Source organism: Mobula birostris, chromosome 4, assembly GCF_030028105.1.
Source record: "Mobula birostris isolate sMobBir1 chromosome 4, sMobBir1.hap1, whole genome shotgun sequence".
Taxonomy (NCBI): Eukaryota; Metazoa; Chordata; class Chondrichthyes; order Myliobatiformes; family Myliobatidae; genus Mobula; species Mobula birostris.
In genome coordinates, this window is record NC_092373.1 from 45,308,742 (window position 1) to 45,336,284 (window position 27,543).

A 27,543-nucleotide genomic window follows, 5' to 3' on the forward strand; every position below is an offset into this window, starting at 1 on the left:
AAATCATAGTGTCTTCACTACTCCTATAAACGTTTAATATAAATCTGAACCATAGCCTAATCATATTTGGTAGTGATAACACAGCTGTGTTTATATAATAATGCATGACAGGCCTTTCAACTGTTAAACATCACTTAGGTTGTATTTACGATTGAGCTGTTTACTTATCCATTTACATCTAATTGTTAAAATATTTGAAATCATGTGAAGGAAAGACTTGTAACAATATTTCACTACACCATTTGAAATTGGTGTTTGTGCCATTTCAGTCCAATCCCTGAATTATTTATCTGAAGAGATAATCCAACGAACAAAACCTTATTCTTCCTCCACTTTGGGCAGCTTCATCTGTAAATAAGCATTACTAAAATTGATTTACAGAAAGTTACTCTACATAGGGTATCACTGATTTTATCTCCAGGACAAGTCACTGCTATTCTGTTTGACATTTATAATAGTGGAGAACGCAAACATGAGGAAATCTGCAGATGCTGGAAATTCAAACAACACACACAAAAAATGCTGGTGAACGCAGCAGGCCAGGCAGCATCTATAGGAAGAGGTACAGTCGACGTTTCGGGCCGAGACCCTTCGTCAGGACTAACTGAAAGAAGAGATAGAGATTTGAAAGTGGGAGGGGGAGGGGGAGATCCGAAATAATAGGAGGGGGAGGGATGGAGCCAAGAGCTGGCATGATGACATGAACATTGCCTGCTCTAACTTACGTTAATGCCCCATCTCCCCTTCGTATCCCATCCGTTAGTTATTTATTTATTATGATTATTAATTTTTTTCTCCCTCTCTCCCTCTCATTACACTCCTTCCTCATCCTCTGGGCTTCCCTCCCCTTTTCTTTCTCCCTAGGCCTCTCATCCCATGATCCTCTCCCTTCTCCAGCCTCATATCCCTTTTGCCAATCAACTTTCCAGCTCTTAGCTCCATCCCTCCCCCTCCTGTCTTCTCCTATCATTTTGGATCTCCCCTCCCCCTCCCACTTTCAAATCTCTTACTAGCTCTTCTTTCAGTTAGTCCTGATGAAGGGTCTCGGCCCGAAACGTCGACTGTACCTCATCCTATAGATGCTGCCTGACCTGCTGTGTTCACCAGCATTTTTTGTGTGTAATAATGGAGAAGATGTTTACAATGTCCCTGAGAGGACCTATATAACACAAGTCCTCCTTACTTTCATGTAATTTACCCAAATGAGTTATACTGGCATTAACTTGGCAAGTAATCCTGTTACCTTTTTCTATGTAGTTCCTGCTCACCGGTGATTCCACTAGATTTGTGGCATTTAATGTTTGTAGAAAACTTATGCACGCATACAGTATATAAAGTATATTTTCTTGCACTTGTCAATCAGATGAGGTATAATATTTTGTTGTTAAAAATAATAAGCAGAGGATAACTATTTAAGAAAAAGTACTTTGTTGAGAGACAACAGGTGTCTGAGAAATTTATTTGCCATTAAATTTTATGATTAATTTGATTATAGTGATGCAACATTTATATTTTGACTGTTTCATAATCAAAATATCTGTAGCTTTCTAATGTCAAGTAGAAGCACATTTTTAATTCTCTTTCACAGAGGATTTTCTTTTTCAGCTTTGATTTGATTATATTATTTAACCACCTCAATCATTTTGTTATCAGAATCAGATTTAATATCACTGGCATATGTCATGAAACTTGTTTTGTGGCAGCAGTACATTGCAAAACATAATAAAAAAACTATAAATTACAACAAGAAATGTATTTGAAAAATAATTTAAATAAGTAGTACCGGAAGAGATTAAAAAAAGAAAACAGGAGAGAGGTAATGGGTTCATTATCAAATCAAAGTACATTTATTTGTATGTATAAATTATGTGTATTGGTTACGTAGTTCATGGCTTTCAGAGATACTTTAGGGTTTTTGTAATTCCCTTTTCTTCTGAAAGCCACTGAAAGTCCAGTTCAGTGGCTTTTGGTTATGATTGTTGGTGGGAAATAAAATGTTTCACATTCTGTTTTATGTGTCGTCCTGCAGGTTGTGTTTATATACAGTATTTAACCTGCTAAATTACTGTCTGAATATATTCTGAAAATGATACAGCCAATTCTCTAGAGTCCATTTTAATGGAACAACTTATGTATGTTACCAATAGACAAATAATGTGTTCTGCAAAGTAATTGGTACTATTTTATGCATTCCAATTCTGAGGATTAAAAAAATCGGGGGGGGGGAGAAATTTTTTTAAAAAATCACTGCTCTGGAATGCTGGATACATAATTTTCCTACCAGTTAAAATCGAGATTTTCTTTGATATTTTCATTTTATTGCAGAATTGTTATTACAGTTTACAATAACCTTCAGACAGATCTATTTTAAATACTGGGGTGTTGAATGTAAATATTAAAGGACCTTCTATCAGAACAAGTCTAAAACTTAGCCATGTATTATGTTCACATTACATCCAGAGGAGTGCTTCATGATTGATTGTAGATTAAGTTGTTATTTTCTGCATTATGACTTTATCTATGTGCAACCTTTCAAATAATTTCTAAATTAATGAGGTTTCCATGATATTAGCAACAGTTTAAAAATATAGATTGCATTCTTATAGTTCACAGATCATTTATCTTGTTACAAGGATGAGTTAATGTAGCATCAGTTTAAATGGATGGCAGATGATTGGTGGGCCAATGGGCCTGTTTCTATCCTGTATTTCTTTATATTCTATGTCTCTAAGTGCTGAAAGCACTCTTTCATGCAGTGAAGTACAGATCAAAGGAATCTGTAAATTTTCTTTGGTAGCTGTTGAGTTCCAGTTGATTTGAAGATTAAACTCATTTATAGTAATTCATTTATTTTAATTATTTACTTCTGGTCCAATGAACCTGCACTGCCCAATTCCAACCGTGCGACCAATCAACTTACTAACCCATATGTCTGTGGGATGTGGGATGAGACCATTGCATCCAGAGGAAACCCACATGGTCACGGGGAGAATATACAGACCTGGGTAGGATTCGAACCTGGATCACTCTCACTATAAAGCTTTACACGAACCACTAAGCCACTGTGCTGCCCCATTGTTTTAAGTATATAACCAACTTAAACATAACTTATCTTCAATTGTAAAAGAACATGTTGTAGGCTGCATGAATGGCATGAATCCTGCCACCATTACTTCCGCCATCTTCAATGGGATCAAGCCACCAAACACATCTTTAACTCTCCCCCCACCCCCCAAACTCACTGCCTTCTGCAGGGCTCGCTCCTTCCATGATTCTTTTGTCCATTTTTCCCTCTCCCCCACCTCCAATCTCTCGTTCTGGCACATATCCCAGCAAGCAACAGGAATGCTACACCCGCCCATTCACCTCCTTCCTCACTTCCATTCAGGCATTCAGGGCTTTCTAGGTGAGGCAACACTTCACCTGCAAATCTGTTGGAGTCGTCTATTGTATCCAGTGCTCCCAATGTGGCCTTCTTTACTTTGGTGAGATCCGCCGTAAATTGGGGGACTGCCTTGTTGAGCACTTCGCTCCATCTGGTGTCCCTCCTTCTTGCCTTTCTCCCATCAGATTCCTTCTTCTCCATTCCTTTAACATTCCCACCCACCTGGCTTTACCTATCACCTTCTTGCTGGTCCTCCTTCCCCTCCTCCCACCTTTTATTCTGGCGTCTTCCCCCTTCCCGCTTCCCTTCCAGTTCTGAAGAAAAGTCTCGGCCCGAAATGTCGACTGTTCATTCATTTCCAATGATGCTGCCTGACCTGCTGAGTTCCTACAACATTTTGTGTGTGTTGCTCTGGATTTCCAGCATCTGCAGAATCTCTTGTGTTTATGAATACTGAAATCATTCCATCATTGTAAATCAGCAACATATACAATTTACTGTAACCATTGTTGTGTTCTTTATATTTATACGTACTGTGGGTTACTAATAAAGGATCATGTTCTGGAAGAAACAGAACTTTTACTTACAGCAACAACCAAAGCACGTTTTTACAGTTCCACGTTCTCGATCATTCTATCATTTCTGCGCATGTTCAGAACTCTCTCCAATCACATTCTGACACATCATATCACCACATCTTCCTTTCCTTAAAAAGAAAATCAATTAGCAACATTGACCAAAGCAAATGCGTAATTTAACATGTCTCTATCAGTCTCTCTGGGGGTTTACGAACACGAGTAGACCTTCTAAGTGGTTCACACAGTTCTTGTGTTTCGTTGTTATTTCCATGTTTTGTCTGGTCTGCATCAGTTAACTGAAACTCTGAAGTTGGCTCTTTCTTGAGGTCTTTGTGATTTCTTCGTAATACTGCTCCTTCTTCTGTTTGGACCATGTATGATCTGGGTTTACTTCTTCAAGTACTGTAGCTTTCTGTGTCCATGTGTTCATTTTGTCTTATGTCCTTACTTCATCTCCTTGGCGTAGTTCAGGTAATGGACGAGAACATCTGTCAAAGTATATTTTCTGCTTTGCTTTGTGTTTATCTTTCCATCTTTTCACTTGTTCACCTCCATCTGTTCTCAGAAGGCTCTCATCTATTGGCAGATTGGATCTCAAATGGCTTCCCATCAACAGCTAAGCAGGTGAAAATCCACATTCAAGTGGAATACCACAATAGACTAACAAAACTTTATAAAAATCACCTCCACTATCTTTTGCTTTGTACATCAGTTTCTTGATAATTCCTACTGACTTCTCAACTAATCCATTGGACTGAGGGGAAAATGGACTAGATGTTGTATGAACAAAGCCTCATTCATGAGCAAAATGTCTCATGCATTCACCATTGAATTGTGGACCATTGTCTGTGAAAACTTCATCAGGTACACTATGCCTGGAAAAAACTGATTTAATGCATGTAATTACATTCTCTGCATTTGTTCTGCTCAGACCACACACTTCAGGATACAATGAGTGGTAATCTGTTATTAATAGATAATTTTTGTTGTCAGTTACAAAAAGATCAACGCCTACCTTCTGATAAGTGGCTCCTTACGGTTGCTAGGTTGGTATTTAAGGCATATTTGAAAAGAAGACACCAATTCTGCAATTTCTTGATTCATCCTGGGCCAAAACATCACTTCCTGTGCCCTTCTCTTACATTTTTCAATACCGAGGTGGTCTTCATGAATCTTCCCCAGCATTTCTTTTCAGAGACTTTTAGGAATCACAATTCTGCTGCCTTTGTACAATATCCCATCCACAACAGAAAGTTCTGATCTGTGGTTCCAATATTCTTGTACTTCTGAGGTACAGTCATGCCTATTATCTGGCCATCCATCCATCACCACTTGTATTACCTGACTGAGAATTTTGTCCTTCTCTTTCTCAATACGCAGCAGTTCCAACTTTTCAGCAGAAACAGGTACAGTCTCTATGATCATATCAACAAATGCCTGAACATCAACAGCGTCCCCATGACTGTCTTTTGTTGTTGGATCCACAGCTCTGGAAAGTGTGACAGCCGTGTACATGAATATTCCAGGTGTGTATGACACATTCAACGCATATCTTTGCAATTTGATCATCATTCACTGAATTCTCAAAGGACAGTCAATTAAAGGTTTGCGAAACAATGCAATCAGAGGCTTATGATCAGTTTCAACATCAATAGATTGCCCTGACACAAACTGATGAAATCTCTCGCAAGCAAACATAATGCTGAGCAATTCTTTTTCAATTTGGTCATACCTTGTTTCTGGATCAGATAATGAATGAGATACATATGCCACTGTTAGCCATTCCTGATCATGTTTCTGGAGTAATATGGCCCCTAAGCCTGCTTGAGATGCATCACATGAGATCTTGATGGGTCTCTCAGCATCATAGAATTTCAACACGGGTTCTTTAGTGAGCAATTTCTTGATATTTTGCCATGCCTTCTCCTGTTCATGATTCCAGCTCCATTTGTTTTCCTTTTCTGTTAGCTGCCTCAATGGAGCAAGCTGTTCCGAAAGATTGGGTATGAATTTTCCCATGTAGTTGACCATTCCCATAAACCTTTGAACATCCTTTTTACATTGTGGTCTTGACATGTTCTCAATAGCAGAAACCTTCAATGGATCAGGACGCACACCCTCATTGCTGATGATATCACTCACAAAGTTAAGTTCAGTCACTCCTAGCTGACATTTGTCTTTATTCAACTTCAGGTTTGCCTTGCGTGTTGCCTCAAAGACTTGTCTGAGTCTTGCAATATGCTCTTGTTTAAATGATCCCCAAACAATAATATTGTCCTTAGAAGTATCCACGCCCTCAATGTGCTCATATAGCATGTGAATGGTTTATGGTACGCTTCAGGAGCTGATTCAATTTTAAATGGAAGCCGAAGAAAACAGTATCTGGCAAAAGGAGTGTTAAAGGTACACAACTTTGAACTCAATTCCTCTAGTTTAAGTTGCCAGAATCCAGAGGATGCATCTAATTTACTGAGGTACTTTGCATTAGCAAACTGTGACATAATTTCTTCACGAGTAAGCAATTTGAAATGCTCTCTTTTAATGCCTCGATTCAAGTCTCTTGGATCTAAGCGAATCTTCAGTTTTCCATTTTTCTTATCAACAATGGCAAGCGAATTGACCCATTCAGTTGGTTCATTAATTTTTTTTATGACTCCTAGCCGTTCCATTCTGTCAAGCTCTGTTTTCAGTTGATGACATAATGCAAAAGGTACTTTCTACATGGATGTACTACGGATTGCACTGTATTGTCGATTTTAATCGTGTGCTCTCCTGGAAGACAACCAAGCCCCTTGAGCAAGTCCTCATACACTTTCAACAAGTCACCATATTCTGACCTTGTGTCACTGGCCAGGACTAAGACTCTTTTCACCAAATTCAGTCACTCACAGGAAGATAAACCCAGTATTGACTGTACATTCCTTGGCACCACCACAAATTAAAGCTTGTGCACAATATTTTTGTGTGATACTTTTGCCACACATGTTCCCTTAACTGGAATGTCTGCACCTGAATACCCAGTCACTTTTATATTTGTCTTATGTAACTTTGGTTTTGGCTTTAATGCATTAAACTCAGATTCTGCAAGAACATTTACTTATGCTCTAGTATCAAGTTTAAACAGAATATTGTTTTTGTTCACTTGCAATGGAATAATCCAGTCATTCTTACTTTGTTTGTTTCCACAAAGCACATCTATATAAAACACCTCAAGTTCATTTTCAAGCACTGCATTTACTTGTTTTCTTTTTTTCCTACTTCTGCAACAGCATGAAAAATGAATACTCTTACTGCAGTCTTTGCACATTTTCCCATACACTGGACACTATTTTGGTGATGCTGCTGCCCACAGCAATCACATAGCTTTTTTCTCTCAGATGACGTCTTGCTCTCTGTTGCTTTTGTTATCATTTTATTATTTTTTCTAATATGTTCACACTTTTTCCCAGCGTCTACATTGCAGCTCTCAATGAAAAGGTCTTTAGCCTGTGACGTCATGATTTCTGAAGCTTTTCAGAGCATCAAAGCTTTTTCCAAGTCTAAGTCTTGTTCTCTTAACAGTTTTTCTCTCAGGCCATTATCCCAAATGCCACAACCAATTCTGTCTTTAATGAGAGAGTCTGTCAGTTCTCCAAACTGGCATGTTTTACTCTGGTGTCTCAACTCAGTAACATATTGATCAATTGTTTCACTAGCTCTCTGCGCACATGTAAAAAATCTATGCCACTCATACGTCACATTACACTTCGGTATACAAAATGCTTCAAATTTGTCCATTATGAATTCCAACTTTAAATTATCTCCATTTTCAAAAATAAAATGATTATATACCTCAATTGTGTTGTCACCTATTACATGGAATAGAAGCACGGCTTTCATTTTTTCCAGTTTTCTATCAGCATCGATCACTGATAAATATAATTCAAAACATTGCTTAAATTTTCTCCAGTTCTCAGCTACGTTCCCAGACAACTGAAGTGTCGGTGGAGGCTGCAGACTTTACATTTGTAAAACTGTTAGCAACACCAAAACAGTTCGAACTCTTTTTTATCTTCCATTCTCCTGTGTTAGGAAACGTATTATTCCTCTAGACCAACTTCTGAGACCATGTTGTTTTCTTTATATTTATACGTACCGTGGGTTACTAATAAAGAATTATGTTCTGGAAGAAATAGAACTTTAATTTACAGCAACAACCAAATCACGTTTTTACAGTACCAAGTTCTTGATCATTCTATCATTTCTGTGCATACTCAGAACTCTCTCCAATCACGTTCTGACATGTCATATCACCACAATCATTATGTGAAGAGGTTCATTAATATGTATTACATTTTCATGCCCTGTTCTTGTACTAACAGTTTAATTGAATATTGTATTTCCCATTCTATAAAGGAAGTATTTGGTTACAAGAGCTGCTGCTGCCGCAAAGCTCTGTGTATACTGGGAAGTATCTTGTCCTGTGGGTTTCTGCTCCTTCTGTTTTACTGGAGACCTGAGTGGAACGTCTGGGCCAAATATGTTCCATGCCCTCTGCAAGAAGCTGATATTGTCCTCCTGAGAACTACTGTAAGTCTCACCCCTATTTTAATGAAGTGGTATTTAATTTGTACATCTTAGCCTAGAATTTGCTGCTTGCTTTTTCTTTGCAGTTAAAGCAGTTCTCTGTCACAATTTGCAGCGGCAGCCTGGAATGGTGATAAGATTGGAAAGCTCTCACTCTGACCCTGACCTCAGCTGACAAAGCAGTTCAGGCACACATATAAGCTTGTATCTGAGGTTACTGGCAATATCAACAGGGACAAAAGATACCACTTGAGTGTTAGTTCTCTAAATTGCATGGTTTCTAGAGAATTGGGCTTGGAGAATGTAAATGGCACATTTGAGTAAATGTTATTTTTGTACTAGCAAAAATGAAAATCTTACCACAAGCAAATTTTGCATGTCATATCATTTGGTAAACCTAATGCCAAAGAAATAAAAATCAGCTGAAAAAGAAGTGATAGGTGATACTTTTCCCAAGTGGTGCAAAGGTGTGTTTGGCATTCCTCTGTTCCAGATCAGGCTGATTAACTACAGCGCCACACCACCACACCATTATTTTCTATTTACTCCTCACTCAGATTTGAAGTTTGTGAAGTTGAAATGCACCAGCAGCCAAAATAAACCTCCAATTTATTCAGAACTAATGCAACGCCACACCATAAATTGAAAGCTTGTCTGTTTCAAACATTTTGAAGTTGTGCAATTCAAAGGAACTGTAAATTGATCATTTCTAAATTTTTCGCATTAACCATTATCTTGAAGCCATTTTAATGACTCTATTTGCAATACTGAAGCAGCCCACAAAGAAGAGGTTGACCATTATCTGAGAGTCCTTACAGCAGTCTTTAAAAATGGAACAAGAATTTTTTTTGAGTAGAACTGATGTTGCTGCTGTTCAGTGAATATAGAACTCAATATTTGAGCTTTTTTATCCCATTATTGGTCATTACATCTCACTCCAACTTTATTGGAGTGCCACATTTTCACAGGGGAAACATCCCAACTCCAAGAACTGGCTAGCAATTCTTTTTGTATAACTGTCTGTGTTCCAGTTCATTTTCATGAAGTCACTCTACATGGAAATGAGTCATTTGGCCCCATCAAGGTCTGCATTAAGCACCCAATGACATCAATTCTACACTAGAGCCATAGAACAAATCAGCTCTGAATCAGGCCCTTTTGCCCATCTAGTGTGTGTCAGCCTGGTTTTCTGCCTTGTCCCACATAAGATAACCTGTTCCCATCCCATCTATCTGCATGTAGCCCTCCAAGACCTCTCTCATCTATATACCTACCCAAACTTCTCTTCAATGTTAGAATAGAATCAGCAGCCACCACTTCCACTAGCAGCTCTTTCTACACTTACACCACCTTCAGTGTCTCCTTAAATATTTCATCTTTTATCCTAAACTTATGGCTTGTAGTTCTGGTCTCACCCACCCTGAGTTGAAAAAGCTAGCGTACACCGTATCAATACCCCTCATAATTTTGTATACCTCTATAAGATCTCCTCTCATTTTCTTGCACTTCTGGGAATGAAGCTTCAATCTATCCCTGTAACTCGGGATAGATTGTGGTCCCGAGTTACAGGGGTACCGATAACTGTGGTGCTCAATCCACAGCAACCATCTATGTAAATGTTCTCTGCACTCTTTCAAGCTTATTGATATCTTTTCAATAGGTAGGTAACCAGAACTGCACACAAGACTTTGAATGTGGCCTCACCAACGTCTCATACAGCTTCAACATAACACCCCAATTTGTGTACTCAGTGCCCTGATCTATGAAGGCCAATGTGTCTAAAGCCCTCTTTAAGACCTTATCTGCCTGTCATGCCACTTTCAAGGAATTATGGATCTGTATTCCCAGGTCCCTTTGTTTTATTGCAAACCTAAGTACCCAATCAGTAACTGTGCAAGTCTTACACTGGTTTGTTCTTTCAGAGTGCAACTCCTCACACTTTTCTGGTTTAAATTCCATCTTATATTTTTCATTCCATTTTCCTACCTAGTCCAGATCACTTTGCTAGTTTTGATAGCCTTCCTCGCTGTCAGCTATACCGCTTGACAGTGAGGAAGATTCTAACTGCCTGTATCTGATGTGTGCCTCCTGCTTTTTTTTAATTTTCCAAGGCTTCAATAAACAAGCTTCCCTATATCTGTTAGTTTTGCCTTTTACTCTAACAGGAATGTGCAGATTCTGTACTCTTATTTGAAGGCCTCCCACTTACCAAGCATCTGTGCCAGAAAACAACATATGCCTGCCAGATACCTTCTGATATCATCAAACTTATCCTTTTTCCAGTTGACCATCAGATATTAGTCCATTCTGCCCATCAAGTCTGCTCCACCATTTTATCATGTCCGATCCATTTCCCACTCAATCCCATTTTCCTGCCTTCTCCCAATAACCTTTCACACTCTGACTAATCAAGAAACTAAATCAACCTCTGCCTTAACTATACCCAATGATCTGGCCCCCAAATGTGACAACATAGTCCACAGATTTACCACTATCTGGCTAAAGAAATTCCACCTCATCTCCATTCTAAATGGACATCCTTCTAGTCTGGGGCTGGGCCCTCTGGTCTTAGACTCACCCAACATTGGAAACATCCTCTCCACATCCACTCTATCTAGGCCTTTCAACATTCGGCAATCAGCCAAAGCTCTATCCATGTTTGTATTTTTCCTGTAATACCATGGGCTCTTATCTTGTTGAGCAGCCTCATGTGCTGTACCCTGTCAAAGGCCTTCTGAAAATCCAAGTACATAATATCCATTGATTCTCCTTGGCCTAACCTGATTGTTATTTCCTCAAAGAATTCCAACAGATTTGTCAAGCTTGATTTTCTGAAAGGAGGCCATACTAAATTTGGCCTAATTTATCATGTGCCTCTAAGTACCCCAAAACCACATCTTTAACGAATGACTCCAACATCTTCCCAACCACCAAGGTCAGGCTAACTGGCGGAAAACTTCCTTTCTTTTGTCTTTCTTGAAGAGTGGATTGACATTTGCAATTTTCCAGTCCTCCAGAACCATGCCAGAATCTATTGATTCTTGAAAGATCATTATTAATGTCTCCATCGTTATATATGCTCTAGTGCTTTCACTGGTTTTGTTATTAGACAGTTGAATGTAGATCGATTGAGGTTTTATTACATGAATACTGCATGCTGAATTCATTAGAGCATCTTACTGGAGAATTTAAAACTAGTGAATTAAGTATTTGGTTCTGGGAAAGGTAATGCTTATTTCTGTAATCATTAAGTGTAACTACTGCAGAATGACGTTACTTAGGATAGTTCTTTCTGGAAGCAGTTCATGCCACTACACAGTGGAGAAGGAAAACCAGGGTGTAGCCAGGGAATAGAATTGGCACAAAAAAAGTTCAAAACCTTCAACGACTCAAAGTGCATTTATTATCAGGGTATGTATACAGAATGCAATTCCTAGATTCATCCTTCCACAGGCAGCCACAAACCGAAAAATACCATGGAACCCATTCAAGAAAACGTCAAACATCTAACGTGTGAAGAAAGAACAGGTTGCACAAAGAACAGAAGGTGAACAGCATATAGAATATCAAACATCAAAGCAGGAGTCCAAGTCCAGTCGTATTCAGTTTAGTTCCGTTCAGCGCCATGCTGCTCGACATGCAGGCTGCGTGCAGAGTCATTCTTCGCTGAAGCACCTCAATCCATAATTAACACCCGATCTAACCACACACAAAAATAGCAAAAACAAAGAGCAACCAGAATCCAGAAATACATGCACCATGAACCTCAGCGTCCTCCAAAATGAGTCTACACCTTGTCCAATCAATCCTTGCAGCATGGAATGTGCTTTCCTCTGACACTAGCTAGCAAGAGCAAGACTGGCCAAACACAGGCAGGTGCTGCCAAACAGCCACCCGTCCTCTGCTCTTGTCTCCATTGACTTCAATCTTGCTCAATGCCTCAATTGCAGGGAAGCACTGGAGACGAACATCAGCTCGCGCCCTCGGCATCTCAATTGGAGAGAAGCAATGGAGTTGATCATGGGCTTGCAGCCCTATCTCCGGCTTCCAAGCCTTCAGGCCACACAGTCCACTCCAAACCTCATCGATCTCCCTCGGAGACAGAAAAGCACCAGATCGCTCAATCGGCCCAAAAGTGCACCATCAAAATGTATCTCACAGGTTCCAATTGCAGTAAAATCATATTTGAAAGAAGGGGTAAAAGTAGATTCAGGTACTGTCTTTAGGACATTGCTGTTGGTCACGTTGTTTCTGGTGCCATCTTGCCTCATAAAAAGCAGAGCAAGATATCAAATAATACCTGTAGGACAGTCATTATAGGGCAGAACACTGACAGGCAGAGCAGCCAACAATCCTGCATATTACACGGTTTTCTGTATTTGGGAAGACGGTCAGCTGTCCCACAAAAACACAAGAAATTCTGCAGATGCTAGAAATCCAGAGTAACACATAACGCACAATGCTGTGGGAATTCAGCAGATCAGGCACATCTCCGGAGGGGAACAAACAGTCAACATTTTGGGCTGACCTTTCACCAAGGCTCATCCATATTTACCTCTTCCATAGTCATTGATATAGATAAGCCGATTATCATGTAAATCTTTTAGCAGCTATTGGGGCTAGCCAAGAACTTTCCCAAATAGTTACGACTGCTTAGAAGGAGCAATCCATTGCAACACCACCTAAAGATTTAGAAGAATACTGCAGAGGCTGCACCTAAAAAGAACCTGACTTCCAATGCCATTTCCAGGCTCCTGCCTGTGTCATCTCATGTCCTTGAGCCATCAGCTGCCGTACATGGGCCCAGAAGGACCGGAATAAATATTTCATTTTGTTTTAAGACCATAAAATATAGGAGCAGAATTAGGCCACTTAATCCATCGAGCCTGCTCCGGCACTTTATCATAACTGATCATTTCCCTCTTGGTCCAAATCTCCTGCCATCTCCCTGTAACCCTTTATGCCCTGTCTAATAAAGCCTTTTGGGAAGCTGAGAATTATTGGGTACTACAGGGAGCAATTCAATTTGTCCACTGTAGACCTTCGATCTCAATGATTTGTTTGAGGAGGCTAGCATAAGATATGCAATTTTCTTGATGGCTTGAAGACAGTGAGAATAGTGTGGAGCAAACAGTGCAGTATCAGGAGCATATGGGCTGCCTCTGAGAAAGAATGAGGGCACGGCTGCTTGAAAATAATGTAGAGGAATATGAGAAATAGAGAAAATAGAGATTTAGAGTACTTTTTAAATGTTGAAAGACTAAAAGATGACCTAGGTAACCTTAAAAATAAATCATGGAATGATAGTACGCAGATAGAGCGAGAAATTAGGAAGGCAATCAATATCGTGACCTGTGTAGGAAAAGGGAAAAGCAATTCTGTTTTATATGGGACTTGGTGAGAGCATATCTGGAAGATTGCGCCCTGGTCTCCCAATTCAAGAAAGGATTTACTTGCCAAACAGGGAGGGCAGCAAGTATTTGCCAGAATTTTAAAGGTTCAAAATGCACTTATTATCAAAGTATGCATGCAGTGCACAACCCTGGGATCCATCTTCCCACAGACAGTCATGAAACAAAGAAGCACCATGGAACCCGTTCAAAGAAAACATCAAACACCCAACGTGTGCAAAAAAAGAACAAATTGCACAAACAGCAAAAAACAAGTGAAAAACACAGAATATAACTCATTACAGAGTCATTGAAACAGTCTGGGAACGTTCAGTTTAGTTCAATTCCGTTCAATTTAGCGCTGTGTCATTCAGTGACTGCAGGCTGCAGAACCAGTCTGCCCCATCAAAATAGCACAAAATAGATTCAGGAACATGGTTTCACTTTGAGTGCTGTGTCTAGAACCAGAGGTCCTAACCGCAAAACATTGGAACAAAATAAGAAGAAACTTCTTTAAGCACGTTGAGAAACTTTGCAGTTCCTCATGGAAGAGAATTGTGGAGGATCAGTCACTAAGTATATGACAAGATAGGTGGAACGCAGCATGGATTCCTTAAAGAAAAATCCTGCCTGACAAACCTATTACAATTTTTTGAGGAAATTACCAGTAGGCTAGACAAGGGAGATGCAGTGGATGTTGTATATCTGGATTTTCAGAAGGCCTTTGACAAGGTGCCACGCATGAGGCTACTTAACAAGATAAGAGCCCATGGAGTTACGGGAAAGTTACATACATGGATAGAGCGTTGGCTGATTGGCAGGAAACAGAGAGTGGGAATAAAGGGATCCTATTCTGGTTGGCTGCTGGTTACCAGTGGTGTTCTGCAGGGATCAGTGTTGGGGCTGCTTCTTTTTACATTGTACATCAACGATTTAGATTATGGAATAGATGGCTTTGTGGCTAAGTTTGCTGACGATACAAAGATAGGTGGAGGGGCCGGTAGTGCTGAGGAAACGGAGAGTCTGCAGAGAGACTTGGATAGATTGGAAGAATGGGCAGAGAAGTGGCAAATGAAGTACAATGTTTGAAAGTGTATGGTTATGCACTTTGGCAGAAAAAATAAACGGGCAGACTATTATTTAAATGAGGAAAGAATTCAAAGTTCTGAGATGCAACAGGACTTGGGAGTCCTCGTACAGGATACCCTTAAAGTTAACCTCCAGGTTGAGTCAGTAGTGAAGAAGGCGAATGCAATGTTGGCATTCATTTCTAGAGGAATAGAGTATAGGAGCAGGGATGTGATGTTGAGGCTCTATAAGGCGCTGGTGAGACCTCATTTGGAGTACTGTGGGCAGTTTTGGTCTCCTTATTTAAGAAAGGATGTGCTGACGTTGGAGAGGGTACAGAGAAGATTCACTAGAATGATTCCGGGAATGAGAGGGTTAACATATGAGGAACGTTTGTCCGCTCTTGGACTGTATTCCTTGGAGTTCAGAAGAATGAGGGGAGACCTCATAGAAACATTTCCAATGTTAAAAGGCATGGACAGAGTGAATGTGGCAAAGTTGTTTCCCATGATGGGGGAGTCTAGTACGAGAGGGCATGACTTAAGGATTGAAGGGTGCCCTTTCAGAACAGAAATGCAAAGAAATTTTTTTAGTCAGAGGGTGGTGAATCTATGGAATTTGTTGCCACGGGAAGCAGTGGAGGCCAAGTCATTGGGTGTATTTAAGGCAGAGATTGATAGGTATCTGAGTAGCCAGGGTATCAAAGATTATGGTGAGAAGGCAGGGGAGTGGGACTAAATAGGAGAAAATGGATCAGCTCATGATAAAATGGTGGAGCAGACTCGATGGGCCAAATGGCCTACTTCTGCTCCTTTGTCTTATGGTCTTATGGTCTTATATTCCAAACAGTTACCTAGATTTTTAGACAGTAGGGGATTCAAATAATATGGGGTATTACAGTAAATTGGTGCTGAAGTAAAATGTCAGCCAGAATCTAACTGAATAATGGAGCAGGCTTGAGGAGCTAAATGGACAACATCACCCCTGCTCACCTCAAACCATATCTGCACAAAGCCCCATTCACGACTTGTCTCTTTCTAACAGGAGTACGAGCAACTCAGTCTACAAGACCTTTTTCCTTCACAATAGTTTAGTTTGGTGTTATTACATTTTGTTTGACAATGATAATGGTGTCAAATCAATCAAGCATACAATTGCTATTATTGTATGTATGCAGCAGGTAATTGCAACAAATAACATGCAGTCAATGATGCACCCTTTAGGTTAGGCACCTACTCATGAGAATAGCTTGCAATTGTATCACCTTTGTTCCCATTAAGCGCTCGCTGGAGAACAGTATCTACATTCTCAATGGTGAAGGTTTACTGACGAACGTCCAGTTCACCCTAGTGTAGATTATTAAAATGCATCCCACAGTGGTGATGCCAGGAATTAATGTAACTTCATGCTCCACTGTGAGGAAGCTAGTGTTGGAACAAGTTAAGAAATTATAGTGAATTATAGATTCCAACTTCATGCAGATGCCAAATTTGCTGTTCAAGTTTATTGTCATCTGACTGCATATATATGCAGACAATGGAAACAACATTTCTTCAGACTCTGATGCATTCACAACACATATATCACACTCAGCACATAAAACAAAATATTATCACAAAAAGGTAAATAAAATATAGTTCAAAATGCATATAAAGGTCACAGTACAGGTAATCTGTAAACGGCACAGTAAACAATAAATAACTCCCTGTCCTAGTGATGAGACCTAGCTGGAGGCAGGGTAGTCGTTAGTATCACAGCCTAGGGGAAGAAACTGTTACCCAGTCTGGTAGTCCTAGCCCTGATGCTCCTGTACCTTCATTCTGATTGTAGTGGGTCAAAGAGATTGTGGGATGGGCAATAGGGACGCTTTGGCTCCTTCCTATACAACACTCATGGTAACCTTGAATAGCACAGAGTTCCGTAATGAACTCTGCACAAAATTTGGGTTGACAATGCTTCCTTTGAATTACATATTTACAGTGGCAGACGCCTCTGAATATTCAAACACCTTTGCTGAGACAAGGTAATTCACACAGATGATCTAAAAGCTTCTGGGGACAGGGAACCCAAAATTAATGCCGTCAGGGCTGACTCTGAGTACACCCATGTCCCCATTATTGATTACAACTGTATGTGCGACCATGTTTGATACCACCAGTCTGGTTTTGCAGCTTGAACTCAAGGCACAATGGTACAAATAACTTAGTTCACATTGCTTAGTTTAATTCAGTCCAATTAACATAACCCCATTGTCTTTCATTTGCATATGAGAATGTCTTATAGTCACTTCACCTTGCAAACTATATCTCTTAGCAGCCAGCCCCATCCTCCCAACCACCCATCCACTGTGGGCCAGCCTGTTATTCACAATGGTGCCGTTTTAACTTCAAACCCATTATTGCTTACAATTTACTGTACATTAAGCACTTTAAAACTGGGTCTTGTTTATTAATATCCTCTATATTGGCATAACTCCTGAATACTCCCTAACAAAGACTTTGAGAGAAAGACTAGAAATTGCAAGCTGGCTGGCACTTAAAGGGATAAAGTTGATGAAGGGATAAAGCTGAAAAATTATTATTAGCATACCTGTACGTAAGTGTCAGCACGGTGTCCTTTAGCACAAAGTTCCATGCTGTAAGTAATGAACAAAAGTTAATGAAAAATAGACAAACACTGCATTACATGAAAAATGAAGATCTCGACTGTGTATTGAAAGAGTGGATTTGTCATCGTCGGAATTAATATATACCACTTAACTGTATACTGATCGTGAAACAGGCAAAGATCTATCAGAATGATCTTAAATTTGAAGGTAATTGTGAATATTCAGAAGGCTGGTTGCAGAAATTTAACACAAGGCATGGCATTCATTTCTTAAAGATTTGTGGTGATAAAGGGTATGCTGATCACAAAGCAGTAAAGAAATTGAAGGGCTAGAGCTGCATGCATTTATAACAAGAACAAGAAATCATGCTAGTTTATAATACCTTAGGAAAATTGCTATGACAAAACTCTTGTTAATGAGGCAGACGACACTGGAAGAAACATTTAGAAAAGACATCCAGAACAGTGTCTCCTCATCCCGAGACCACCTGCTCAAGGTCCCTCAACTGCTTCTGATGTTCCTCCTCACAATGATGCCAACAATGATGTACCCTCTCCCTCTAGTTTCTCAGGCCTGATGTGGTTGCAGTGTTTGGTGCTGTATTTATCTTCCTTTGTCAGCGAAGATCATCATGTTTCTTTGGTAATCACAAAACATGTTGTTTTTGAATGAAATCTGAATTTCATCTTCAGCTAAAAGCCCACGTTTGAGTGTAACATGACCAGCGTCATTATTGCGTTAAAAATAAAATGTTGATTTTTTTCAGGTTTATTATGTTTACCTGTAATTAAATTCAAACTTTTGTTTTTATACCTTATATAAAACCTAACAAAAAGGCATTGTACAAACACAGTGCACTGTAACCTTTTAATCAAAACACAGTATGGTAGGTGGAGACTGAAAGCCTGCTGTTATTAAACAGATGATTCAGTGCAGCTTTTGTTACCCCCGTAGCAGCCATGTATTCATATTCTGTCTGTCTGTATTGTACTTGTGTTGCACATTTATTTTGGGTGGTTTGGAGCGTGGTAGAAGCAAATGAATATAGTTAAATATTTATGCTTTGTCTTTAGGTTGAGTTTAGTCTAGATAGAGCCAGGGGTGAGCCAAGGATATTTTTTTGGTGACAACTAAGATTGTTAATTTCTCTATTATGCTATGATCACTTAAGTACACTAATTTTGATTGCTTATAACGTTATTAGATCGCTATAGCGCAAGTTTTAGTTTTGTTAGTTTTTAATCACTGTAAGATGGTTCATCTTTGCTGGTTTCGTAATTAAGGATTGAACATACTTTTTCAATTTTGGAAATTAGCTATTTCAGAAGCACGCCATACAGTGTAAACACATGCATGCTGTCTCTAAACAGTTTTGCTTTGTTTTCAAGTAACCATGACAAACATGCACACATTATATTTTTATTATATTAATGGGATGTAATCATTTTTACTGTTAAGTGCATTTGTGTAATGAACAATTGTAAGACAAAGATTGCTTACTGCTAGTCCATGAATAATAGCGATGTCAAACAGCCACTGACTGTCCACCTGGGCGGCTGAGGCAGTGATAGCTTACCTTTCTGATAGTTCAATGTACACAGCATTGTTTCATGCACAAAATTATTAAAAATATTATACTCTTAGAGTATATTTCTAAGCTTTTTATGTAATGTAAATAGGTTTTGTGTTTCAACTTAGGTTCCCATCCCAAAGCTACCTCATTATCTAAATGCAAATATTTCAAAATCCAAAATCTGAAACACTTCCAGTCCCAAGCATTTTGGATAAGGGGTCCCCAACCTGTACTGATTTTTTTTGCTTTCTTCTCAAAAGCTACAGGCACAGCCAGCTGTTGGTTGTAATAAAGTTAATGTCTCCATGTATTATTCTCTGGAATGGGACTTAAACACAGATTGTTGGGTCACGAACATTGGAAGAATTACTGAGCCACCTTCAAATTGTCTAAATGGTATTTATCACCAGTAAGCCTTCTCATCGCTATGTTATAATCAAGTTAACCCTTCCTATAGCACATCAAACCCCGCTGGACATCAACCTAATGCTCAAAGCTAACTTCTGATAGCATAGGCTAATTGACTTGATGCCTGCAATCCATCCCTTTGATTACAAAGCAGAAGTATACTTACTAAGCCTGTGGAATCTATTCATAAATGTAAATATAGCCTTATAATTCTTTTGCTGCTAGCTTTTCAAAGTTCAAAGTAAATTATGTTATCAAAGTACTTATATGTCACCATATACAACCCTGAGATTTATTTTCTTGTGGACATACTCAACAAATCTATAGAATACTAACTATAGCAAATCAATGAATGGTCAACCAGAGCACAGAAGACAACAAACTGTGCAAATGCAAATATAAATAAATAGCAATAAATAACGAGAACATGTGATAAAGAGTCATTGAAAGGGAGTTCATTGGTTGTGGGAATATTTCAAAGATAGGCACCAGATTTGATGCAGCTTCTCTGGGAAATGTTTTCCAAATCTGTCCCAAAGGCAATGGGAGCTAGCCTTTTTTTTTCCTATGGAGGAGTATGAGTGGACAATTAGATTGAGATTATTGATCCCAAAGAAGATTACAGTGTCACAGTAGCATTACAAGTGCACCGGTATACAAATATTAGAAGAGAAGTAAGTAAGAATAAAAAAAGCTGAGTTACCTTAAAAATAAGATGTGCAAGATTACAGTATGTCAAAGATAACAAGTTTTACAAGATTATACTGATATTTTCACAATGAACTGATACATTGAGTAATTGTGCTGTTTTATCCTTCCTTTCTTAGGACGAATATAAAACCTGGACCAAGAAAAAAGTACAGCAGATAGACTTGTCCTCACATGGTAAAACATGTGGTACACAACGTCCAGTCCTTTCTGGCGAGAGATCATTGCTGCATAGAATTATCATGAAACCGGAATTAAAAGTAAAGGCTGAATTTCACAATCATCTTTTGTTTGTCCAATGCATTTGATTTAATTAATATATTTTTGCAATGATTTATTTTAAATGGAAACAAATTAAGTATGTTTGTAATGGTATTTATTTGTTTAACTACTACTCTTTTTTCCAAAATACCTTTATTCTCTTCTCTGATCCTTACAGGTACGGTATTTGGAAATTCAGAAGATAAGGTACATCTGGGATTTTAAGGAAAAGCAATTTGTTAGACCTGAGTAAGTCTTTACAATCTATCTGGCTTTCTCAAACTGAGGTAATTTGAAGATTTTCAGATTATTTTAATTAATTTATTATTTTATTCAGCGATCTGGAAGGGAGTTATTCTTGTGCTGATATTCATCATAAATTTGGCTCTGGATTAAGTATCACAGAAGTAATTACCAGGTAGTTATTAAAACAATCATTTATCATGATAGTATATTTTGCTAACTTGTGCGTATAAATATTTGCCGAACGATAGGTTGTTCGATTTTATGACTAGGTAGCTCAGTTTGCTTGCAATTTCATATTTAAATCCTGTCAATATTGTGTTTGCATATATATCCAGAAATGTTACTCAAAACCCTTTTATTTTAAGTTATACTTGCTATACTTTTACCCTTAAGCATTTCAGGATTGGTGAATTATGGGATTTATCTTTGTTCCCATGGGAACCCTGTTGGAATCAGACATTGAACAAATACAATTCCTTCTGTGTCCATAAAAGTAGTGCATGGACAGGGTATCTAATATTTTGAAAAAAGATGACAATAAATACTTTATACTTTATACTTTATTGTCGCCAAACAATTGACATTAGAACGTACAATCATCACAGCGATATTTGATTCTGCGCTTCCCACTTCCTGGATTATAAATATTAAATATTAAAAATAGTAAAATTTAGTAAATATTAAAAATTTAAATTATAAATCATAAATAGAAAATAGAAAAATGGAAAGTAAGGTAGTGCAAAAAAACCGAGAGGCTCTTCATTCCAGCATGGGGACATAACGTAGAATTACACCAGTTATTCTGTTCCTCCACATTCAGTGAAATCATGGTTAGTCTGTCATCAGACACCATAGACACTTCTATTTCAACCTGTAACTTTTTTTTGGTTAAAAATTGTATCAATTTTATATATACACTTAAGTTTCCATTTGTAGAAATGAATTCCAAAGCTTCCCATCTTCGTGTTGTTTCCAAGTCAGTCCTAAAAGGCTTTGTTTTAATTGTTAGGCTATGACCCCTCATCCAAAAATCACCATGTATCAGAAAAGTGTCTGTCTCTTCCATTACTTTCACTTGATCTCCTGAATATCTCACAAGTAGACCGTTTGTGAGGAAGTATCTGGTTGAGTAGTAAGTGAGGCTGAATTGCAGATCTTGCGAGCTTGATGCTAACTTTGTACAGGACAATTTGGCATTACTTATGCAGAAAACCTCTGGTAAATACATTATCTTGGCTAGATGTGGTGGGCCAAAAAATCTAGGCTACAGTTCTCCCCATTGACTTGGCTAATGAGAGTTTATGTCTACCAATAATCTAGCTCAATGTTATCCTTCAAGGTGGGCTGGGTAGAAAATGTGCTGTGGTCTGCATTTAGAAGTAACTCAGTAGCCACTACCTTTTTACAAGCTGCCACTTCTTCCAACCTACACAACAGAAGAAATGGTGGGACATGGGGACAAATATTATCTGAAGCAGTTTTGAAATATTTATTGCCATGAATAGGATCAGGCATTGTCAAAGCAACATACTGCACATGCTAGAGTCCATTTCCTCCTTGTGCACTGTGGTGCAAGAATAAGTGTCACAAAAGGTACTTTTCACCTAGACTAATGTCAGAATCTGGACCTGAAAACAATTACAAGGACTCATGTTGGGTTGGCATTGCATGCCAAATCCTACCACCATGAATGCAGGTTTTTAGGGACAATTTTTGTTGTGGCTTTCAAGAAACCTGCCCACAAAAGTTAAATGCAGTTTCCATTTCCTGATGTGACTTGCATCAGATGCTATCAATGTATCATGTTCAGCAAAGGTGTTGTCACTAAGATGACTAAGCAGCCTATCAGATTAAAACCTTTTCACAGTCAAATAAGAAATTTTTAAAACTATAACCCTGTAAATATTTTTCAGGAGCAAAAGCAAAGGGAGAAGTTTAATATCAAAACAAAGCAGAATAATATTTCTTTTCTTAAAAGATGTATTTAAATGCTATTCTGGCAAATATTAATCTATGAGAGATCAATTATTTAAGGCTAGTGGTGTTGTTCATCAGTTATTATTTCATAGCAAGTGGTTAAAATACTCAATTACACTTCATTCAACAAGGCCTATCATTGTATAGGATGTCAAGGATTATGTAGCCTTGATTCCTATTATATCTCTAATTTTTATCAGATCTTGTCAAAAGGTTATTCAGAATCTTTTATTGCCTTTCATGCTTTGTATTTGCAGCATTTCCTGTTTCTCTTTACTCAACTGTTAATAGACAAATATCTATTACAATTCTCTGTAAATCTGAGAATTGGTTATTTTCCCACAATGGAGGTATGCCACATTGATAATTACATCGCTTAGTTTAGCGATTAAAAATGTAGAAGTATTACTGTTTGTGTGGATACATAGAATAATTATTATTTCTTTGGGTAAATATTACTGTAATGGAGATCAGAATTCTCTGTAATAACTCTATAATGTTTAATGTAGGAGATTAATATTTGGACCTAATGCAATTGAAATACAGATTTCTCCAATCTGGAAACTGCTTTGTAAAGAGGTAAATGTTATTGTCTTTACTTACTGTGCCATTGTTTGCATTTTATAACTTATGACTAACCCTTCCCTTTTCCATTTTTTAATAGGTCTTAAATCCATTTTATACTTTTCAGTTATTTAGTGTGTGTCTGTGGCTTTCTGAGGACTACACAGAATATTCAATTGCGGTCTTAATTATGTCTTTCATCTCTCTTGCTTTGTCGGTGCATAATGTGCAACAGGTGAGCATTAACTCAGAGAGTATTATTTATCTTCTCCATGATACTCTGTTTTCAGCAATGGTGTAGCAGCCTTACGTATGATTACAGTTGTCCATAATATTTAAATCTTTGATTTGAAAGCTGATACGAATATTTCATTTTTCATTAAACCTTCATTAATTTCACCTTCTGAAATTTGTCTTAATTAATTATGCAAGGAACAGCTTCCATTGGAAGAGTTGGAATAAATTATCACGCTATTTTACTGTTTGCAGCAGTCAATAAAATTGTACAGACTTGTGGAATCTCACAATAACATGATGGTCACTGTCTGCAGAAAAAATGAAGGTGAGCAACTTTCTATGCCAATATTTTGCTATTTCATAGCTGGAACTTTTGTCTGTGCACTTCCTTTACCAACAATGATTCATTCAGCTTTTTCTTCATGATACATCACTCATGTCTTACACATTTCCTCAATTCTTGTGCTTTTATTTAAGTGAACTTTTGATCCAACCAATAAACCTTGCTTCTTTTGCTTATGCCAGTGCAACTCCCCGTGAAAGGCTGTAAGCTGCAATCAACACTATGATTTAATGACAGGATGATTCTGAATTCATTATAATTTATGGGTGTAAGTGTTCTGCAAAATGATGCCAATGAATGGATCAGTAGAGCTACTAGGACTTGATATTTCAATCCCTATGGTGAGTTGGCACTCTCGATGTTGGCAGTGGGTTTGGAGTGGTGACAAGGAAGGAGGGTAGGTACATCATCGGGGTCATCAGGTGGGCACCCTCCTTCTTTGATGATCCTTTGATAAGCCCACGACATCTCCAGAGGGCTCAACGGTGCTACCTGGTGTCCCAGATACACCCCCCTCAGTTCCATACCCTCCTGTCTTCATCTTGCAGCCCAGTTGTTGTCTTTCCTTTTAATCCAGATTCAATTGCTGCTTTCTTCTGCTGCATTTGACAAGGACTTGATAGCTTGTTGGAGGGAGTGACCCCTCACCCCCCATCTTCTTAAATAGACTGGTTGTAGATGTAGCAACGAATCACCTGCATCCCACTTCTACAGGGAAAATCTTGGTCTTCCAGCCATTCTGGGCAGCTACAGTTGCCAGTTCAGAGTACTTGGTCTTCTTCCTCTCATAAGCTTCTTCGACACCATCTTCCCATGGTATTGTCAATTCCACAACATATGCCAGCTTGGCTGTGTGGACCACAGGACTATGTCTGGCCCGGGTGTTGTAGCCGCAATGTCTGGGGGAAACACAAGCTTTTTTTCCAAGTTCACGTCCATTTTCCAATCCCAAGCAACCTGCAGAATGCTTGCATCTTTTGATGTTGTATAGTGCTCTGGAGGTTGGCCTGCTGGTACAAATCGTGTGATGTGGACATTTCCTGCCGATGTTTGTGGGAGAGCATCTGTGGTGATTCGCCTCTGTTGCAAGATTAATGCCAGCTGTCTGAGAACTTGGTTATGCTGCCAAGTGTACTGCCCCTGGGTAAGGCTCGTGGTGCATCCTGTTGAAATGTGCCTTAGTGATCCAGGTGCTTGACAAAGAGAGCAAGTGGGGTCTTCTCCTCACCACTGGTTCAGGTTCTGGGGTTTGGTAGGAGGTCATAAGTGGTTCTGATGACAAAACTTAGCTGAGATCCCTCCATCTCCTAGATGTCATGCCAGCTAAGTTTCCTCTTTTCCAGACTCTCAAAAAAACATTTCACTTTGAACCATTTTTGCTGTACAACACTAAAGTCTTAAGACTTTGAACCCATGTACTGCAAGGGAAAGAAAGGATGGAGCTGTATCTCAGTCCATTGCCCTGTAGCTCAGCAATGTACTTAAATTAACCATTGGTGATGTGGCGTCATAAATGGCGAAAACATGGAATTTATTTAGTTACTTCTTTATTAATGTTCAAAACGTACTTGACTTTAATCCTATGGATCTAGCTCATAAACAGTTCTCATAGGTTTCACAGACTTATTTTTCCATTTTTAATATCTGACGTTTCCTTTTCCTCACATGCAGATGTCTATTATCAGGTCTGGTGACACCAAAAGACTAATTAGTTTTTTTTTTCTTACTCGTTTTTGGAAATGAACAATGTATCAAAAATAGTTTACATGATGCTGCTTACATTTCTAGGATATAAGGAAGTGCCTTCCAGTGAGCTGGTACCAGGTGATGTTTTTATAGTGACGGGCAATAAGCAAATATTATCCTGCGATTCCATACTGATCCAGGGGGGTTGCATTGTGAATGAGAGCATGCTTACAGGTGAGAATCAGTCTTTTTCACTCCAGCATGAAATACTATGCTTCTTCCCGGGATAATGGAGAAACAATGTAACATTGAATGGAATTACCTCAGATTCCTTGAGAGTAACTGTTAACCATTTGCCCTATGGTCCAGGACAGTTAAAATGAAGCAGTAATGTAACAAAGTGGTTAAGTTGGCAATTTTTCTTCTGTGAGTCAAGCACTTTTATAGAATCACATCACATGCCGCTGATAATAAACCTGATTCTGATTCTGAGAAGTTTTAAAAATTGTGGTCTTTGGGGTTGGGGTTAACTCAAAGCAACCCGGCTAATTACAGAATTTATAATACATGTGATATGCGGGTTGGATCTCTGAGCTTTCACCTGATTCCCAGAAGAGATTTGTCTCTATAGAGGTTTTACATTCTTTTTCTTGTTGGGGAATTTGTGTTGCTTTAGTTGATAAGATGTGGGATATAAGCAACCTTGCAAGCAATTGCTTCACAGAAAAATAATTTACAAATTTAATCATATTACTGTCTCAGCTCAGTTCTTCTGGGCATTACTTCTGCTAACAATTTTATAACTTTGAAATTAGCTTAGGATTAATTAGTAGCTGATGTAGACCAATCACTGTTGACTAATGCAATTTGTTGATCTAATCTTCTGTTTTTCCACATAGGTGAAAGTATTCCTGTTACAAAGACACCATTATCAAATGTAGTTGCTGCTGGTTGTTGGAATAGTTCCAGTGAAGATCACAAGCACCACATGCTTTTCTGTGGGACCCAAGTTATACAGTCCAAGCCAGTAGGACAAAGTGACGTAAAAGCTGTTGTCTTTCGAACAGGTCTGCCTCCTATCGGATCAGATTCAAATCAAAATCACTATATTGCCAGTATGTGAAACATGCCAGAATTGATTGCGGTTCGATGCCAAGTGTAAAACACAGGACGATATCATAACAGACAACACAATAGCAACCAACAATGTACAAGACAATAGTGCAAACAACCTTGAACAAATACAATCAGAATGCTCAAACATCAATAATCAAACTTAAATAAATGTCAACATAGGAACAGACTCAATAATATTCAGTAGAACAAGGACAGCAGGAAGTCCATTTAACTGATGTTGTGCAGGGGCAGCTAGGGTATTAACACCCAAGTGAGTTTTGTTGAGAAGCTGGATAGTTGCAGGAAAGAAGCTTTGGAGATGACATGTTGTCCTGGTGGGGACAGACTTGCCGTGTCTCACAGATGGTAATCTAGTGAGTAGGTGATTGCTAATGTGGATGGAGTCAGCAGTAATTCTTTTCAGCTCTTTTCTTCGCTCTGGCAATGAACAGGTCTTTTAATGTCGGTAGCTAACAGCCAATGGTCTTCTCTGCTGAATGGACCACTCACTACAACCTGTCAGAACATAAAATACTATACATTGTCCCATGTGTTGTGGAACACAAACTTATCCACTCATCAGAATTTATGGAAATGAGGAACACTGTATATTTATCTGTATCAGCCTTGTATCAATCATCAAGTAGTAGACAAAAACAGAAGGGAGTGATACAAGGAAAATCCACTTATTTTTATGTCCTGTGAGCAATCCTATTTGCATGAGTTTTCTTCCTGATCTTCTTGCAAGTGATGTTTAACACCTGGATGATAGAAATAAAAATCTCTCACAATACATGTTTAAGATTGGATACTGAGGTTATTGATGAGC

At 38.6% G+C, this 27,543-nt stretch overlaps 1 protein-coding gene across 1 annotated transcript in view; it reads left to right on the forward strand.

The window, feature by feature from the left end:
* The window catches only part of atp13a3 (ATPase 13A3), a 124,185-nt gene that overhangs the window by 19,242 nt on the left and 77,400 nt on the right, over positions 1-27,543 (forward strand). The window contains 9 exon segments of the mRNA XM_072256954.1: positions 8,359-8,532; positions 20,404-20,544; positions 20,724-20,794; positions 20,883-20,963; positions 23,278-23,347; positions 23,433-23,567; positions 23,822-23,894; positions 25,701-25,832; positions 26,498-26,665. Of these exon segments, the coding sequence (XP_072113055.1) occupies positions 8,359-8,532; positions 20,404-20,544; positions 20,724-20,794; positions 20,883-20,963; positions 23,278-23,347; positions 23,433-23,567; positions 23,822-23,894; positions 25,701-25,832; positions 26,498-26,665 (1,045 nt within the window).